This window comes from Hemibagrus wyckioides, linkage group LG13, assembly GCF_019097595.1.
Source record: "Hemibagrus wyckioides isolate EC202008001 linkage group LG13, SWU_Hwy_1.0, whole genome shotgun sequence".
NCBI classification, from domain to species: domain Eukaryota; kingdom Metazoa; phylum Chordata; class Actinopteri; order Siluriformes; family Bagridae; genus Hemibagrus; species Hemibagrus wyckioides.
In genome coordinates, this window is record NC_080722.1 from 17490665 (window position 1) to 17508444 (window position 17780).

The following is a 17780-nucleotide window of genomic DNA, read 5'->3' on the forward strand; positions in this document are numbered from 1 at the left end:
ACACAAAACTCGTAAGGGCAAAAGAACATGTTATTAAAATGGCCTTAGTCTCTGTATTAGACAACTTATCAACGTGGAATAAAAAGCCTTTTTTGTGACAATATGCTTGACCAGAAGAGGTCAGCAATGAATACAGACTAAGAGAAAAATCAGTTTATTTACATATTTATCTAAATCAGTGTACCGAACGAATAATTCAGCAATAATACTTAAATATAAATGATGAAAACAGAATGAAAAGTATTGCAGATGCTCACCATAGTCCCTAAGTCTCTACCAGAAAACCCAAAGGCTCAAAGATGATATTGATGTATGTTAAAGTATTCAAAGTATTTAATATATTTGTATGTTAGACCTTAAATGTTGTGACTTTAATGTTGGCGCTTGAGTATTTTTATGTTTCCTTCCTAGCCATGTCCTCTTGTCAAGTACTATAGCTCAAACATCAGTCAAAGAAATACTACAAACTGTATTAAGCTCTGTAATTGCATGGGCAGACCCTCTTAAAATCTGTAAAAATCTGTAAGAATTATTTTAACACCCCTTCATCCCACAAGGGTGGGTTTAGTCTAGACATAGAAAGTGATGAGTAGGGGAGAGAGGCCTGGTGAAGCACAGCACTGAAGGAATGGAAGAAGGGTGTGGATGGAGAGAGGGAGGGTTTCTGGGATGCCACATGCCACAGAGTCTAATCCAGTCTCTGACAAGGGTCTCATTCCAGGGCCACCATGTAAAATATTTCTCATTAGTCTAGAATAATGTTACCTTTTACGGTCTGATTTCTGCCCTGAGACAAGTAATCAAGTAACTTGTGTTAATTCCCACAAATAAAGAAAAGATGTACATTGTTATTCATTACAGGGTTTTTCTTACCTTGTTGCATAATCAGATATACTTGCTTCCATAAATCCGCTTTAACTTGTGAAACAGGGCAAGACTCAGGTTTATTTACAAAGAGCCACTTCTAAATTTAAACAGTGGTTCTATAGTTGTTTCTTCGAGTAATATGTCTATAGAATTACTGACAGGAGGCACATTCAAACACAAACAAAGCATTTCGGCCTGTTTTCCAAACAGATGTTCTTAGTGACTTAATACACTTTTGGGCCAAGGCTTAATGCACTGTTTTGTTTTGCTTTGGGTTTTTTTTTTTCATGTTCAGTATATCTTCCAGGTCATTTATATACAAATAAGGAATAAAAAAAATGACTATTGCATCTTTAACTGGATTTAATGATTTAATTATTGCCCAAAAAAAACCCTGTACTATTACTGCTGAATTCTGAATGGAGGTTATAGGTGATTATAAGTCATGTACAAATCATTTCAAAGGCAAATAATGTTGTTGTTGTTGTTGTGCAGGAGAAGGGGAACATCTGCCCTGTTCAGGACAGTGAGGTGGCATCCATCTGTCTATTTACAGAGCACCAGGGAGGTGCTCCTAAATATATAATCACTAATCCTGTCAGCATGCCAGTCATGTAGGCACACAATTACAGTGTAACCACAAGAGGGCACCAGAAATCTCACACAGAAAACATAAAAGCACAACTCTACTTACTTCAAGTCAGGGAAGTGTTCCTGTTACTGTTTACTGTGTTCCCGCACATGCTATATGCTCGAAATAAAGGAATCTTAAAGGTTCTGTTCTAATGTTGCAGAATTAAACAATTACTAATTAAAGTTACTAATTAAACATATGTTGTGCAGGTGTGTGTGTTGCATAGTGAAGGGTTTTTCAGCCAACTGCAAACTCAGCCAGCATGTGAGTTAGCTCTCATTTCCCGTACAGAGAGAGAAGCAGGAGTTGTGCTGAAATCAGACAACCACAAAATCTCCCAGATCGCTCATACTGCACTCTTATTACATTGCACATAGAACTTTACACTCTGACACATTGAGTTGGCTTCAATTGATCCAATCACTGGACAATTTCTGTTTTCAATTTTAAAATGATGGATTTTGTCATGAGTTAGCTGGTCTTGTCTTAATCTAAAAATGCACAAAAAGGCCCTTCCTTTAATCGTTTTCTCTAAAGCTTCACACGAACACACACGTGTCCTACAGTAGTACACCGGAATGCTAATGAAGGAGGGAGGGTTTTCAGAACTGACCAGCAACATAGAAATGATTTCTTGTGGTTGTTGTAATGGCATACCTTTTAAATAACATTGCCGAATAATAAATAATATTCCATAATTAAAAACGACTTTTTGCACTGGATAATCCATATGAACATTAACAAATAATGGTTTGGTGTCTGATCAGAAGATCTGATGCTCTCTTCCCCATGTCCGCGTCTGTTTGGAAATAGCGCCCCATAAATCCTCATCCTGGCATGATACACAAGATGAACGCATTCAATTTTGGGGAAAAATGTGAAGCATGTATCTTTTACTTCTGCTGATTTCTTCCAACAACAAGGAATAACAGTGAGGCCAAGGAATACATAACACTCTTATCTGTTCAATGCCCTAATACATGAGTTATAACTTTGAAAATGAATAGTAATAATTCAAAGGCGCATAGCAGTAGTGTATGGATGTGATTATGTGCGTTGTGTAAACATGCTAGTGTAAGAGCGCACACAGATTCCTGTTCACCCCCACAGACCCACAATGGTTATGCAATGGGCAGCTTTAATCCTGCATCCTTAAGCTGTCCATATCTCCCTTTATTCCCTGCTTTTACAACCTACCTTATTTATTCTACATTAGATCGAAACACATTCTCATAGAAGTCCACATTAACCCGACCACCCAACCCTCAGCCCCATGTCTCCCCCTCCGCTGTATCTGGAAAAAAACTCTCAATATACTGTGCCATGTTTATATCCTGGAAACAACTTGCTTTGTTTTCTCAGAGGGTCTGATTATTTAGAACTGAGAGAGACGCCCATCTACAGTAACTCATTTTCTTGTTTTGTAGATCAAAGACTCAAACACTGTTGTCCACCTTGTTTTCTCATTTCTTTCAACCCTTAACAAGTCTTTTTCCTCATAATCCTTACTGAATAGTTACACCAGACATCATCTACTATGAAAGACTAGATATCCCAATATTGTGCATTTTTTTCCAAACCAACATTTAGCAGGCATAAACAATGAGCATGATAAAAGCGTCAATAGTTGCATAAGCTTACACAAGCTTCTACCAGAATGACAGTTTGTTTGCTTTGACACAGAAAAACAGTCACTTCCTTTATAGACATAGCAACATTAGACACACTCTGAAGATTGGACACACCGAACAGACCCTGATTTAGACCCATGAGTTGAATATCTTTAAGTCATTAGACTAGGGTTAATGCTCTGTGGAGATCTTTGCTTGACTGACCGACCACTTTCAGGGAAAGAATAAAGTGCAACCAAACAAAACATTCCTGAGGATATAAATACACAGATACACCTCACCCACTCAGAACTCATAGATGCCAAGGCCAAAAGGAAAGTACCGTGAGATGATCACTTCCTAAAAAATGTATTTCAGTAATTGACTCAACAGAGAACATTGAATTGAACTTCATTTTAATAGTCACAATAAAACGTCTGACTCTTTTGTGCTTGAAACTTGCAGTGTTTAGATGTGTGTATGTGTGTTAAGGAGAGACAGAGAAAGTTAAAATATATAGAGACAGCTGTGCACCAAAATAAGACCCAGTATTTCCCAGCTCTCACTTGCTATTCGTTGACCTGTCAATCACACATTAAATAGTTATACAGTGTGTAGGCTTGAGCAGCGATGAAGTACTATTATCGTTCTATTAGGGCTAAGCAACTGAAACTAAATGGAACTGGAACAGAGCAAATGCTTTTGAAACAACCTCATTTTAGTTTCAGAGTCCAGCCTGCAGCATATACACAGAGATCATTACAGCGAATAAACAAACAGAGGGCACACCACTTTGGAAAACACTATGTAGGGGGAAAGAACGCTTCTATTTCTAAACCTATTCATACAACCCTGAACACAGGAATTTGAAACAGCTATTGAGATGCATATAAGGCAAGCCTGCATTGTTTTCAGATTTGGATACAAAGTCTTATGTCTGCGGAATGAGTGACAAAAGTGTGGTTTTGGATAGTGGCACAGAAGTTTCTTTAACTTGGTGTAATAATGTGTTCTGCCTATGGGAAAATAGAGCAGGGGAAAACAGCCCAGAGAAAAGTGGTGACCATCTAAGAGACACTGAGAACCCTGTATGGAGACGGGAGGCCTGAGTGTGTCATGCTACACACACACACCTTTTATTTTTTACAAAGAAAGGGCCCATTGCCCCAGTCATGTCTAAGATCATTTATAGTGACAAGAGAGACAGACAGAAACATCCAATTTATTGTAAGAGATAACTCATGAAAGAGAAAGAGAGAGAGAGAGAGAGAGAGATAATTGGCACAACAGAAGATCTAAGAGACAGGATGAGTTAGATTAGACCCTTAGGACAGAGAGGACCACACTACACATAACGACTCAGCCATCATCTCTCATACACATGTATGCATAAACACACTTACATACTCACTGCTCACGTAATTGCCCTGTTTCTGCGCTTAAGTGCATTGTGACTGATGTCTTTTCTTTTTACCCTGAAGTCTTTCCACTCTATCTTGCTGTCCATTTCCTCTCCACTCTTGCTCTTACAGCTTACCTTACTTTGACTGAAATCTTTTTGCTCTCAGTTCCTAAATTCTGTCAGACCACGTATAATGTCACTGATATCTCATGCTTGGACAGAATATTTGCATAAGTTACACAGGCAAATGTAAAAAAAAAACAAAAAACACACACACCCATTAACATATAGTTCCAGTAGCATTGTGTACCTAGAATTTCAAGTCTGAAAACCTAAAGTAGACCTTATCACTATCACACCTAACAACATCCACATCATTTGACAGAGTTTGCTAGTTCTTATAGCACTTATATAACCTTAATGAATATACAACCGATGACAATCTGTTTAGGAATTCAGCAGTTCCATAAACACTGTTCACACCACATGCTAACAACAGGAACACAAAAAGGTGGGACCACGCTCAGTGAGCCAAGTTTCCCCAAAGCATCCTTGACCGCACCACTAATGAAGTTACAACAATCAGTTTTTTCTCCGCATTCATGGCCACTGAGGAAGTTCCTGTCCTGTAGGCGCCGGCGTGGCTTTACCTTAGAAAGTCTTGAGTTACCGTAACTCTTGAATCATTATGTCTATGTTATTTTATGACAGATGATACATGTCCACATTAGTGGGAAATAAGACTGCTGGGAAATACATATTGCTAGACACACCCATATATATCTATAGGCACATGCTGAAGTGCTTGGTAAATATCCAACATCTTAAAAACAACCACAACCATATATATATATATATGCGTGTGTGTGTGTGTATATATATATATATATACATACACTCATATATATATATATATATATATATATATATACATACACTCATATATATATATATATATATATATATTATATGTTCTTCATACAACTGAAACCAAACACAGTAAATTGCCATTGTACAGTAATTCTCCCTCCTTTTTACAGGTCACCCCATCCCTCCTTCTTTCTAAAAACACACTGTTGCTCCAGTGACAGCCGGCAAGGCTCACCGGTACGCCTCTGGAGGGTACAACTGTTAAAGCAGTGGGTGGTATGGCTTCGGATGTTTACAGTGTGAGAGTGTGTGCAAATGTGTATATCTGTATAAAGTAACCTCCCCCCCCCTTTGCCAAATCTTCTCACCTGGGCCATGTTTTCAGTGAGCTTGGTGCAGCTTCCTAGATGCTGGCATGGCAATGATCCTTGGCTGTTCTCTTCATACACAAGCTCCAGGTCAGGAGGCACACTGTCGTGTTGCTGCACCTTTCCAAAAACACCAAGCTCTCCTGTCACCGTTCCTGTTTGTCCTTCTGTTTTCCTCCAACAGCAAAGTCAATGATATCAGGAGCGATGTCAGGAGATCTTCCCTTGTCCTCTCCCTCTGATGTCTCTCCTTCTCTAGCACTCGTGCATTCAGATAGCAGAAGAAGAGGTGATCTTCCTTTCCTTCCTTGAGGTCACAGGGAAGCGTAAACGACCGTGCTGCTCTTTCACACACTCCTCTTACTCATTTGCTTGCTCACTCTCACTAAGCTGGTTTCATCTCTGAGCCTCAGCTCAACGCACCCTTCCCTCTCTTGCTTCCCCTCCTCCCCACCCTTAGTACCCCTCCCCCTGCCTCCCTCCCTTCCTCTGATGGTACAGTATACACACACGCACACACACAGCATTACCATCCTGAGAGAGGGGGATCAGAGGGAGAATGAGAGGATATGTCATGTGACCCAACAGCAATGAGTCTATTGGATCCTACAGCAGTCGTCACGCCCATTTCTCCAAAGTGGTCACCGTTGACAACCACTACTACTGATTCTGTTGGTGTTATGGAGCCATATGGCTCCTAGTTGTGCTTCCAGCCCATCCTGTAATTATAGCCTGAGGTAGTATGGGTAATGCAGTTTTCAGAATGTCTCTGGAATGGCCATTTTGCTTTTCCATAGGAAAATAGATTAGCAGTTAAAAGCACCAAAAATTGTTCTGACTGCATCTAGATCTACTTACACCTACAGCTCTCCTCTCACTCATTTATTCCCTTATTCTCCATCTCACACACACATTCTGAGGCGCTCAGGACATCCTCTGGCGTTTCCTTCGAGCTCTATGACGGGAAACTCCTGCTCCTCAACAACAGGAAGCTCACTCCTGCCGTGGCCCCATATTTCCCTTCACCACATCTCTTTGGCTCAAGAAAGTGTTAAATTGCCAGAGCAACACTTCTCATATGCTAAACCATATTTTTGTTCACATTAAGGCTTATTTGTTATTTTTTTAAAAAATGCTTGCTTGTTTTTATAGATACTGAACACAGAATTAGGGTAGTGCAGGGATCATCCTGGTCATGTTACTAAATGAAGAAAATAGAGCAGAAATTGGTGTAATGACACATCTCTGAGCTCCCATACCCAAAGGAATAGCTTTCCAGCCACACAGACAAAAAGACTTGATAAGATGGTGACATCTACTGGTCACTTAGGCCGCTTGCAGCAGGGGTTGCCAGATTCAACCTTTTCCTAGCACAGTTGAGCTGTTGGAAGAAGCCTGAAACTACGCTCAGACATAAATCCAAAAAGCCAAATTTTTTTTTAGAGCTAGTCGTCAATAGTTGCTGTTGTTCATGTCACTGAAAGCTGGTAACTCTTGAATAGTCTCTAGTCTCTTTGTTGCTATGTGTAGATGTGCTTTAGACATTTTTAATTAGGGAAAAGAATACAGTGACCACACTTTTTCATAATCTAACTGTAACTAGCTTTGTACATGTTTAAGACCTAGGCTGCACTGACTGCATAGTGGTTGCATGATGAAGATGATGATTACGATGACGATGACGATGGTGATGACGATGGTGATGACGATGACAGCTGGAAGAAACCAGATTTATGTAGTTTCTTATGTTTGCAGATAACTCTTTCTGAGACAGAATATCTGTCTGTAGTAAATGTTCAGCAGACTTCAGATCAGAAGAGTTCACCGAATACAGTAACCATTTTTGCTTTGTTACAAAAAATCTTTTTTCTCCTGCTTAATGTTGCTTTTATCTAAAGTCAAAACCATGCCACACTCTCTCATGCCTGTTTTTGACCAGAAGCATGCAAAGACAATTTGTACATTGGGTACAATTGCTGCCATGTCAGAGACAGCTGTGTATGTTTGTTCTACTAATAACCTGGAGTTCCCAAAGCAGGGAACTTTTTATTCATGAACTTTCCACTTCCAGCAAACATTAGGTCTAATATGAAATGGTCTATAAGGATGATTTTGTTTTTAAGTTTGATGTTTGGATTAAACCCATACAATTCAACTGACCAGTATAATAGTCTAAAAGCTATAAGAATGCAGTAATAAGTGCTTTCCACCACTTTAACTAAATAAAAAAAATTGACAAACACCCCAGCTATGCTTCACAGACCCCTGGGGTTCCCTGGCTTCCAATAGCATCAGACTATACCAATACCTTGTGATTCCTTGTGACAAAAATGCCATTCTAACATGGGTGAAATGTACATTTTATCTTGTGAAACAGGCAAACAACAGCTATTAAGGTAGAATGGAAAATATCGACACCAAACAGCCTTTTGCTGATATACTATGTAGTGTTATATTAGGTAATGTATCACATAATGTAAATGTCAAGATGATGACATTATCTTGCACAGCAGGTCACATAGCTCCAGAGGTCCTAATTTGATCCTGAGCTTGGATTACTGTCTAGATTCCTCTAGGTTCTCTGGTTTCCTCCCGTCTCCCAAAAACATGTCAGTAGGTGGACCAGCTACTCTTATATTGGCCCTAGAGGTGAATGATTGGGTGTGTGCATGGTTCTGTGTTTGGGAGTGGCATTCCATCATGCATTGTGTTTTCAGAGTAAGCTCCAGATCCACCGTAACCTTGAGAAAGATAAAGAGGGAAAATGTAAAAACCAAAGATTACGGCAATACATATTTACTCTTAAGAAATGGGCACAGGAGCCATACAAAACAAAAGAAAGGTAAGATGATTTTATGTACTATTATGTGTTTGTAGTACAGGTACGGTACATGAAATTAGAACAGGACCTGATTTAGACGGGTCTGATTTGTGGAGGCATGTGTACTACTTGGCTTAATATGTTTAATTAGTATTAGGTTACCATATTGTCTTCTATAGGGCTAGAAAAGGCAGGATGGATGTGTGGCCTAAACACACTTCTAAATTCAATTATAGTCTGACAGTTTTAGATTTATTTTACAATATTTACATTCCACGGGGGCAGTGAAGCCTCGGGGAAGGAAAAGGAGTTTCCCATACAGTGTGTTTGCTTTGCAACTCAGATGTGTGCTGTTCATTCTTATATATTTCTTGTGGACACAGCTGTGTTTTCCAGTTTGTAACTCATCCTGCCCACTTGTAAACACCGACCAGAGGTGGCGTGCTGTGTTGACATAGTGTCTATAAGGTAGTATGCAGTTTGTGAGATAGTCTGCCCCTAATTCCTCTTCCTGGTATGATGGCTTTACAGTAGCTCATCCTCCGTGGAGATCGTTACCGAGTTACCGGACTTTGAGTCGCGGCTGATGGCGGCTCCTTCGCGGAGTGATCATGTAGCAGTGCTGCTGGGAAATGTGCTGCACGTCTGGGGTGGTTTACAGGTGAGGCGCATCACAACTCGAATGTTTTGTTTTTTAGATCCGTCCGCAGTAAAAGTTAGAGAGGGATACGAAGAAGATCCAAAAAATTAGTCCGTAGTCGTAGCATCTGTTCCGACAAAAGTAGTGCTGATCTTACTTTGTTGTTTGGATTCTAGTGAAAACTGAATGTAAGTTTCCCCCGATTTGCTGTTTGTAGTATGTGGATGGAGAAGAAGTTGTGTTACCCAGTGATGAGATCTGGCTCTACGATCTGGAAAGTGGAGTCTGGTGAGATGGAAAACAACACACCTTTCAGGTTTTTCAGCAGCAAGAAATCCTATCTCATTACTCAGGGCATGCCACTGACATTCCTGAGAGACAAGTTTTATACTGAAAGCACTCAGATGCGGTCTTTAAATTCCAACTGGAATAATAAAATCTTTTTTATATTAAAAAATATGCCTTTAATAGCTTAATAACATATTTTAAGATGACATCTTCCTTCAAAGGCAATGACAATAGAGACAAACAACAATTTTCCCTGAAGACTCTCTCTCTCTCTCTCTGTGTGTGTGTGTGTAAGGGCTCGCATGGGAATGGGTGGAGAGTTACCTCCTTTGCTTTCTCAGACATGCGGCTCACTTCTCAGTGGAACGCTTTATGTTTTTGGAGGCAGAGACAGTGACGACTACACCAACCAGGTAAGCTTTTCTAGCAACGAGGGTGATACAGCTGAGAGGGCTATCCCATCAGCATAGAAGTAGTTCAACATGTCTGGCCAGATGCGTAAAGGAAAATTAACAATATACTATTGTACATTACCTGATATGCTTCATGCTTTAATTTCACCCAAAGATAAAAACAATCAAGGATTATAAAGGAAGGAATGATGGTAATTACAGCACGGCCTACCAGGTGTTATAAAACTAATTGACCAAACATTCCAAAAGCAGTTAATAACCACATTCATGTGTGCTTGTATAATTACACAGAAAATAAACACACACAGTACATTGTTTTTTGAGAGTCATTTTAGTTCTGTTTGATGTATAAAATGTATAACCATTTGGTTATCTTGGTAGATGTACTGCGTAGACTTGCAAGATGGAAAATACACCTGGAGGAAATTGAATGCCTGTGATGGAACCCCTCCCTCACCCAGAGACAGACACTCATGCTGGGTCTACAAGAACAGGTGGTGAAAGGGCTCCAAGCAAAATCATACTTCACTCTGGATTTGCATGCAAGCATACACTCGCAAGCATAGAGGGGGATGTCTAAATCAGCTAAGTCTAGCTTGGTGTTTCAGCTTCATATAAGCTATGACACATAATCCCAAAATCATAACAGGAAGTTGTGTGAACTGTGTGAGGTTTTTCTGACGGCAAGTAAACCAATCTCTCAGAAGTCACCCATAAATATATCTTCTGTACTTTGCTTCAAGTTTATAGAATTATAATGGTATTTCTGTAATATTTGTCTAGGCTCATCTATTTTGGTGGATATGGATGGAAAACAGTTCGAGAGATCAGCAACTACAAAAGCTTCACAGTAGATGAGACATCATGGGTAAGAATGAACACAGTCCTCCCACTAATGAATGTACAACGAGTTGTCTAAGAAATCTCGCTCTCTACTTAGGTGACAAATGGCCGTGTGGTTTTCCGCTTTTGGGGTTGGAATAATGAGGTTCATGTATTTGAGCCCGACACAGCCACATGGACTGAACCCCAAACCCAGGTAAAGGGCCCCATGCCAGCAGCAGTCCTACTGTAGAGCCCAAAAACAAGAGTGTTGTAAAATAGGTGATGATTTATTTTGTTTGTCTATGGCAGGGCCAGCCACCTAAACCAAGGGGTTCCCACGCTAGTGCCATTCTTGGCAGCAAGGGCTACATCTGTGGTGGTTTGGTAAGTGAATTGTAATACATTCTATAATACCAAATCAACTTTCATTGGCTAATTTGCTAATGACATGCCTGTATGGATTGTATATGCTGGCTAAAGGCAATACATTTCATCATTAGTACTTATTACAAAAAAGTTTATCTTTATTCAGGAAACACAGACTATAGACATCCACTGTTTAGACCTGGTCACGTTTACATGGACACAAATGTGAGTACATTCTACCTTTCCCTGGCATTTATGGTGGGGCCATTTTCAATCTAAACTCTATTTACTGTATTTACTCAATTTAGCTGTTGTCATTAATGGGCTATTACAAGGGTTAAGGATTCCAAGTGTTGTCCTGTACTAGATTATTGGGAAACGTTTTTACAAAATGCTTTTGTAAATACTTGAGTCAGGTATTTTTTAACCAAATCAGTATAATTCTTTTCCATTTTTCAGAGAAATGGAAAATGTTTCCAGTGTAGTCATGTCGATGGACTTTTTGTAAACAGCAAAACAACAGATATGGTCAAGAGTAGATATCTGAACAGAAGTTCATTCAATAGCATTTGGGTTATCAGTAAACTGGTTGGAGCTTATCTATATCTATATATCGCAAGTCTTCTTCTATTCACAATCTGGCACCTGCAACCTCTGCGTGCCTCGGCAGGTCACGTCTGCCTTTCTTATGTTGTTCTCTATCTGTTGCAACCTCTTAACAATGTCATCAGGTTTACAGGGATGAGACTCGCAAATCCATTCCAATGTTTCGTCATCAGTATCTCAGTCTGAGAAACAAAACAATTTGCTGATGAACAAAGCAACTGATTCACACTACTATCTCAAAGTCAACAACATTAGTGACAGTCAACAGAGACATGCCTCAGTTTCCACTGCTTTGTGCATTAATAGCAGAACAAGCTCAAAACTTGAATAACGCTATATAAGAACAGCTTTAATATGATTTTCTGTCATGTCTATGTCCTCCTTATACCTTTATCATGAAAGTTCACCTTATTGTCACATTTTTAAAATGTCTTTACAGGAATTCAGAAATAGCTTGATTGAGTTTCAAGTAAAAATGTTTTCTTTCGTGACGAATCTCATAGGCTGGAGATGCATGCTGTAGATAAAGGGTTGACTGAAAAAAAAAATGACTGAGAAGGGGAAGTCATACTATTCACTCACTGGGCAGTTTATTAATTAACAGTGGGTAGGGCCTCTCTTTGCTCAAAAAGCAGCCTCAATTCTTCATAGCATGTTTTGGAAATCTGGAAATGTTTCTGAAATTTTCAACTTTTGACTTGGGGCATTATCATGGAAGCAGCAGACTATGGTCATGAAGGGATGCACATGTGGGCAATAATGCACAAATAGGCTGTGGCATTCAAGTGATGATTGATTGGTATTAACAATCTTAATGGCTGACAGAAGTGGATAGTCGTCTGTGGTTCTGTATCTGCATCAAGGTTCGATGTGTTGTGCATTCTGAGATGTCCACAATTGTACAGAGTGATTATCTGATTTGCTGTACACTTTCTGTCAGCACAAACCGGTCTGGCCATTCTCTGTTGACGTCTTTTATCAGCAAGGTTCACAGAACTGTTGCTCACTGGGTGCTTTTTCTTTATTGCACCGTTCTGAGTATACTCTACAGATTGTTGTATGTGTAAATCCCAGGAGGTCAGCAGTTATAGAAATACACAATCCAGTCTGTCTGGCTACAGCAGTCATGCCACGGTCAAAATCACTGATGGCTGATTTGAACATTCCCATATGCTGCTAACCCGCACATGTAGATATATCTAAAATCACGGCTTGCAAGTTAGATCTTTAGCTTGGTTAGCTTATGTCAATAAACAGAGCTGAAAACTATGGCCAGAAATAGCATGTCTCACTTCAGCTTTAAGATCTTTTAGTTGTAGGTAGAAAAGTGTACAAAAGATATATTTTATATTCCATGTCTGAGTTATGGTTTTTCGTTTCTTTTATATTATTGACAGTGTATGGACACTATATGCATCTTACTTGGCACACTATTACAGATTATTCCTCTTTGGCTTGTAAGATTATTCCTTCTCTCTAATTTCCATCTTTGTTTCATCATCTTACATGTATTTAGTGAAAATGAAGCAGTTAACATATATATAAACATAGATCACTGCAGTGGTCCGTAGTCTTTGAACTACTGATAAGGGCAAACGCCCCTATCAAAATTGTCCATAACAATCTCAAATGTATGTAGCTTTGGGTAAAATGTAAACATAGACGTTAGCGCATAAACAAGTAAATGATAACATCAAGTCATTTTAGTTAGCATACTGTATCTACTGCTGGAAAAAAGGCTAGGCTGTCATGAGCTTCTTCACTTCTGTGTATGGTTCCAAAGTGAAGAGCACTGAATATAGACATCTGTTATAAAAGGGATATTACTTATGGTTTAGTAGCAGTACCACAAATACAGCTTTGCCTTGTAGAGCCTAAGATGAAGGTTGTAGTTAATGATTCGCATATTAAAATCCACACAGGATTTCTGCTGGTTGCAACATTTATATAAGAAAAAATATATGCTAAAACAGAGAACCGTAATTGTATTTCTAGAATGACATCTCTCTCTCTCTCTCTCTTTTAACAGTCATAATAATATCATACAATTTTAATGGTGTATTATAACATGTCAGTCTGTAATTGTTTAGAAATTTAATGACTTCCTATTGAATATCTGTTTATATGAGCTCTGAGTACAAAAAAAGGGGAAAGAAACTACAGTAAAAAGGAGAAGGTGCTTTTAACACTGTTTCATTGTTAACTGGATGTCTCTAGTTACACTATGTTTTGGAGGATTTTGACCTTTTTGTTTGTCTAATAGTAATTGTTTAACCTACATAACCTTTGTATTTACCTTCACTCGGATGTGAAGAAAAAGACTCTAAATGTGTTTTTGTGCTACATGATAGAAATACTGAAGTTTAGGGTTAGGACTCAACTCCCCAGCTTTAAGTTTACATTCTTCTGTGCCTCATTTGTAAAGTGCTTTAAATAAAGCATCTGATAAAAGAGGATGTTTGCTAGGTGCTTTGTACAAAGCACTTGCTAAAAGAACTCATACATTTTTTTTAACAACACAAAGATATGATATTAAGATAGGAGGACTTTACATTAACACGCAAAGTGACTGCTGTTTCGTGATTCTTCTTACAGTGCAGCTCGGCTTATCAGCTGTGTTAATGTGTTATTAAAAAAAATGTTCTTTGAGCTATCGGCTGATTTAATGTGCCATTTTATTGCCATCATGAATTATTTTACTTTCTTTACGGCTTCTCAACTGCCCTGTTTCATATGCACCTGATGCGTAGGGGATAGGGGAGGTTTGAGGCAGTAGGGCCCCAGGACTATGTTGTGAAACATGCAATGTGTCTAAACAAAGTGTCTTTGTTTATGTCCCCAGAGAGCCTTTGGCCCCTCCCCTCCCGATGGGCCGCTCTCTACACACACTCACCCCTACCTCACACAACACACTCTTCCTCTTTGGTGGCCTCAGCATATCTGGGCAGGTTCTCAGTAAGTTCAAATGTCAAAGGCTAAAGTCTTTATGTATGGCTTTTATTTTTGCAATGCTGTAATTCTTTCCTGTTCAGGTGACGGCTGGGAATTTGACACTGTGAAGAGAGAATGGACAGAGAAGCCACATAGCCACAGAGATAAACCCAGGTACAAGTTATTGTAGTGTTATTGTCATTTAAGTGATCTAGGGGTGCTGAGACTGTAACTCTACAGACAGTTGGCTAATTATGTCATAAAATTAAAATGATTAGTATATTGTTTAATGACGTTTTTGTTACATTTGTATTAAACAAGTTTAAAACCTATTAAAAAACAAAAACAAATAATATAATGTCATTTCTTTGTTTTTTTTAAGCACTATGTGTGAGGTCTGCTTGTTAGTCTATGATTAGCAGCATCTATAACTGACAATGAGGAGTATTAAACTGTAAATAATTTATAATAACCTATTAGTATTTATCAAAATTGTGAATTTGCAACAATCCACGTGAACAATAAAATGTGGGCATGTAAACAGTTGTGGTGTAAAATCAGCTTCAATGGTCTGACATTGCCCCCTTGTGGGACCCCTGGGGAGTTTCAGTATAACTTTAATATTGGGTTTGTAATAATCTGAACATGGATTTTTCATCAAATGATTGAATCTGTTCTCAGGGTTTGGCACTCGGCAGTACAGGGAAAGGACAACGATGTGGTGGTTTATGGAGGAAGCCGAGACTACATCTTAGTCATGGATATGGTATGTATATTTTTATGGACAAAAGGTATCAGGGATTGTCAGTAAAAAGAAATATATCCCCATAATATGATTATCAGATGAAAGAGAGACTAAATCATAGGCAAATCATTCAAGGAGACAGAATCAGAGGGGACAGATTTAGTGCATGGTGAAAGGACCGAGAGTGCATTGATATGGAAATCAAGCAGGATGAAAGATGGTGCAATAAAAAAAAAATCAGACAGCAGCTCAAAGCAGAGTGAGGAGTGCAGTCTCAAATAATCAGCCACTAGATTATAGAGAGGCTTTGACTGTTTACTTCCTGTGAGTCAGTCATGTTTATTTGTCATTCTAGATTTTAGTTTCCCTTGTGTTCCCATGGTTCCTTGTTTTTTTATTTTTTTATTTTTATTACTCTTATAGTCCTACGTGTAGTTTTCTGGTTTTGATCTGAGCCGTTTGTTGTTTGGATTAAAGGAGTTGCAGCCGATAACAAAGTCTGACCATCAATTTGGACTACGACCAATATCATTTGATATTCCCTAATAAAGAGAGTCAGCAATTACATTCTGCTGACTCTGCATTTTTGGCGCCTAAAATAAAACCTTTCATTTGCACATTCAGCAACAGAAAGCACTGCATTATTTAACAGATAAAACTCTTCAGCCAGGGCCTTGAGATCCAGTAAGTAAGTTTTACTTTTAGTTCATTATATAGTCCTGTGCTTTACATTATAGAGGAAATAGACTTTAATTTACCCATTGGTCATCTGATCCAGTTCCCAGTAACTGAAACGGATTTCTTTACTCAGGTTGCAGTGCTCAGATCTCCTTCACAGAGTCACTGCGGAGATGTGCTGGTGTTTCAGAGCCAGCCTTATTCACTCACCAGGTAGGTTTTTTATAAAGGTTTAACATTGGATCCTAAAAAAATACAATCTAAACCTTTCCTTGTTGACTGGTGTGGATATGTTAAAAGGAATAAAAAATGCACAGGTATCTGCAGCATTTTAATATTTTTATACAATAGGACCAATTATGTTTTAAGAACACGAGAAGGCTTCTTTGGTCTTAATATTCAGATTTTCCTTGTCATAGATTATGTGAGGACTGCATAGGCAAACATGGATCTGTTTTACTGGAGAAGGTGTCATCTTTACCACCCAGAATTCAGGGGACCCTTCACAAGAGGATATCTTACTTCAAAACAGAAATGCGGGAGCAAAGTGGTTATACATGAGCTCACGGACAAGCGAATTATACTGGCTCGATTCTGTGAGCATTTCTGCTCCATCAACATCCCTTTGTTTCAGAAGGACTTGAACATATAGTTTTTATTTTTGTTACACAACAGGATATTAGGTCTTAATGTTGTATATTCTTATTAGAAGTGCCCTCAGCTACTTGAATTTTAGAGATTTATTTTAGGATTTATTTTAACTACTGAATCTTTAAATATTTATGTTCAGATTTGTATAAGGATATAGATTCTTTATGTTTTTATTCAGATAGCTTGATATATGATGAGATATGATTAATTTCAACATCCATTAATAATTTAAATAAAAGAAATGATCTAAACAAATCAATGGGGATAAATGTTTACGTGTGAAAAGCCGACCAATTGGTTTGGACTGGAGAGGATGTTTATCAGCTTAAAGGGGTATTTTTCTGGAAATTCCTTTTGTTCTAGGGTTCTAGCAAACAAAATTTAAAGGATATTATCAAAGCGATAGACATTTTGGGGGCTCTATGATGAACACAGTGTACTCTAGAACTCGAAAAAGCACACACACCTCATTAGTTGGTTTAATTATAAGTTTATTATTGAATATACTCATGAATTGGAATGCTTTCTTATAAAATAACGATGGAATGATATGTCACATTTATGCCAATATATACTAATAAAACCTGGAGTTTTCTTCTTCTTTTTTGATGACATTTACGAAATTACTGTACCATAACTAATTTTTTTTTTATATATAAAACCATCATATTTTTTTTTTTTTGGTATTTTTCCCTCAAAGTGCATAAAAAGAACTCCAAAGGGCTTTACCCACCCAACTGCAGCGCTTGATATAACAAGCTTGTGATTAAGACAATGATTGTACAACGAGTACTGGTCACTCATCTAACCGTTCAGCTGACAAACTGCTTTTCCCAATAGCCACTGCAGCATCTGACTTCAATTTCCAGAATACGAATAATCCTTACAGACAACTCTTCTCAACATTTCACCAGTGTCTTTGAAGCTGAAGGTAAAATAGTAATCTGAGCCATAATTTTCAGCACAAGGGCAAAGCAATGCACAAAACTAACAAACACTGCTCACATGGGAAAAGGAAGTAAAAAAAATTGAAAAAGATAAAAAAAATAATGCTCATTCAGCTGA

At 38.4% G+C, this 17780-nt stretch overlaps 2 protein-coding genes across 2 annotated transcripts in view; one reads left to right on the plus strand and one right to left on the minus strand.

The window, feature by feature from the left end:
* The window catches only part of arhgap23b (Rho GTPase activating protein 23b), a 32114-nt gene extending 25927 nt beyond the window's left edge, over nucleotides 1-6187 (minus strand). The window contains exon 1 of the mRNA XM_058405830.1: nucleotides 5752-6187. Coding sequence (XP_058261813.1) covers nucleotides 5752-5760 — 9 coding nt within the window. The 5' untranslated portion in view covers nucleotides 5761-6187. The remainder of the gene's footprint in view (nucleotides 1-5751) is intronic.
* A 2273-nt stretch (nucleotides 6188-8460) lies between these two features.
* On the plus strand, nucleotides 8461-17316 carry LOC131363571 (kelch domain-containing protein 1-like). Its single transcript, XM_058406256.1, has 14 exons — nucleotides 8461-8593; nucleotides 9104-9233; nucleotides 9430-9500; nucleotides 9796-9913; nucleotides 10295-10407; nucleotides 10697-10781; nucleotides 10854-10952; nucleotides 11048-11122; nucleotides 11271-11329; nucleotides 14553-14665; nucleotides 14743-14815; nucleotides 15323-15407; nucleotides 16198-16277; nucleotides 16484-17316. Exons 2-14 carry the CDS (start codon nucleotides 9159-9161, stop codon nucleotides 16623-16625), a joined length of 1188 nt encoding a protein of 395 aa, XP_058262239.1. The 5' UTR covers nucleotides 8461-8593; nucleotides 9104-9158; the 3' UTR covers nucleotides 16626-17316.
* Nucleotides 17317-17780: the final 464 nt, after the last annotated feature.

Coding starts and splice junctions, on each gene's coding strand:
- LOC131363571 (XM_058406256.1), top strand. CDS start 9,159: ATGGCGGCTCCTTCGCGGAGTGATCATGTAGCAGTGCTGCTGGGAAAT. Junction 9,501..9,795: donor GATCTGGAAAGTGGAGTCTG/GTGAGATGGAAA, acceptor TGTGTGTGTAAG/GGCTCGCATGGGAATGGGTG. Junction 11,330..14,552: donor ACGTTTACATGGACACAAAT/GTGAGTACATTC, acceptor TTATGTCCCCAG/AGAGCCTTTGGCCCCTCCCC.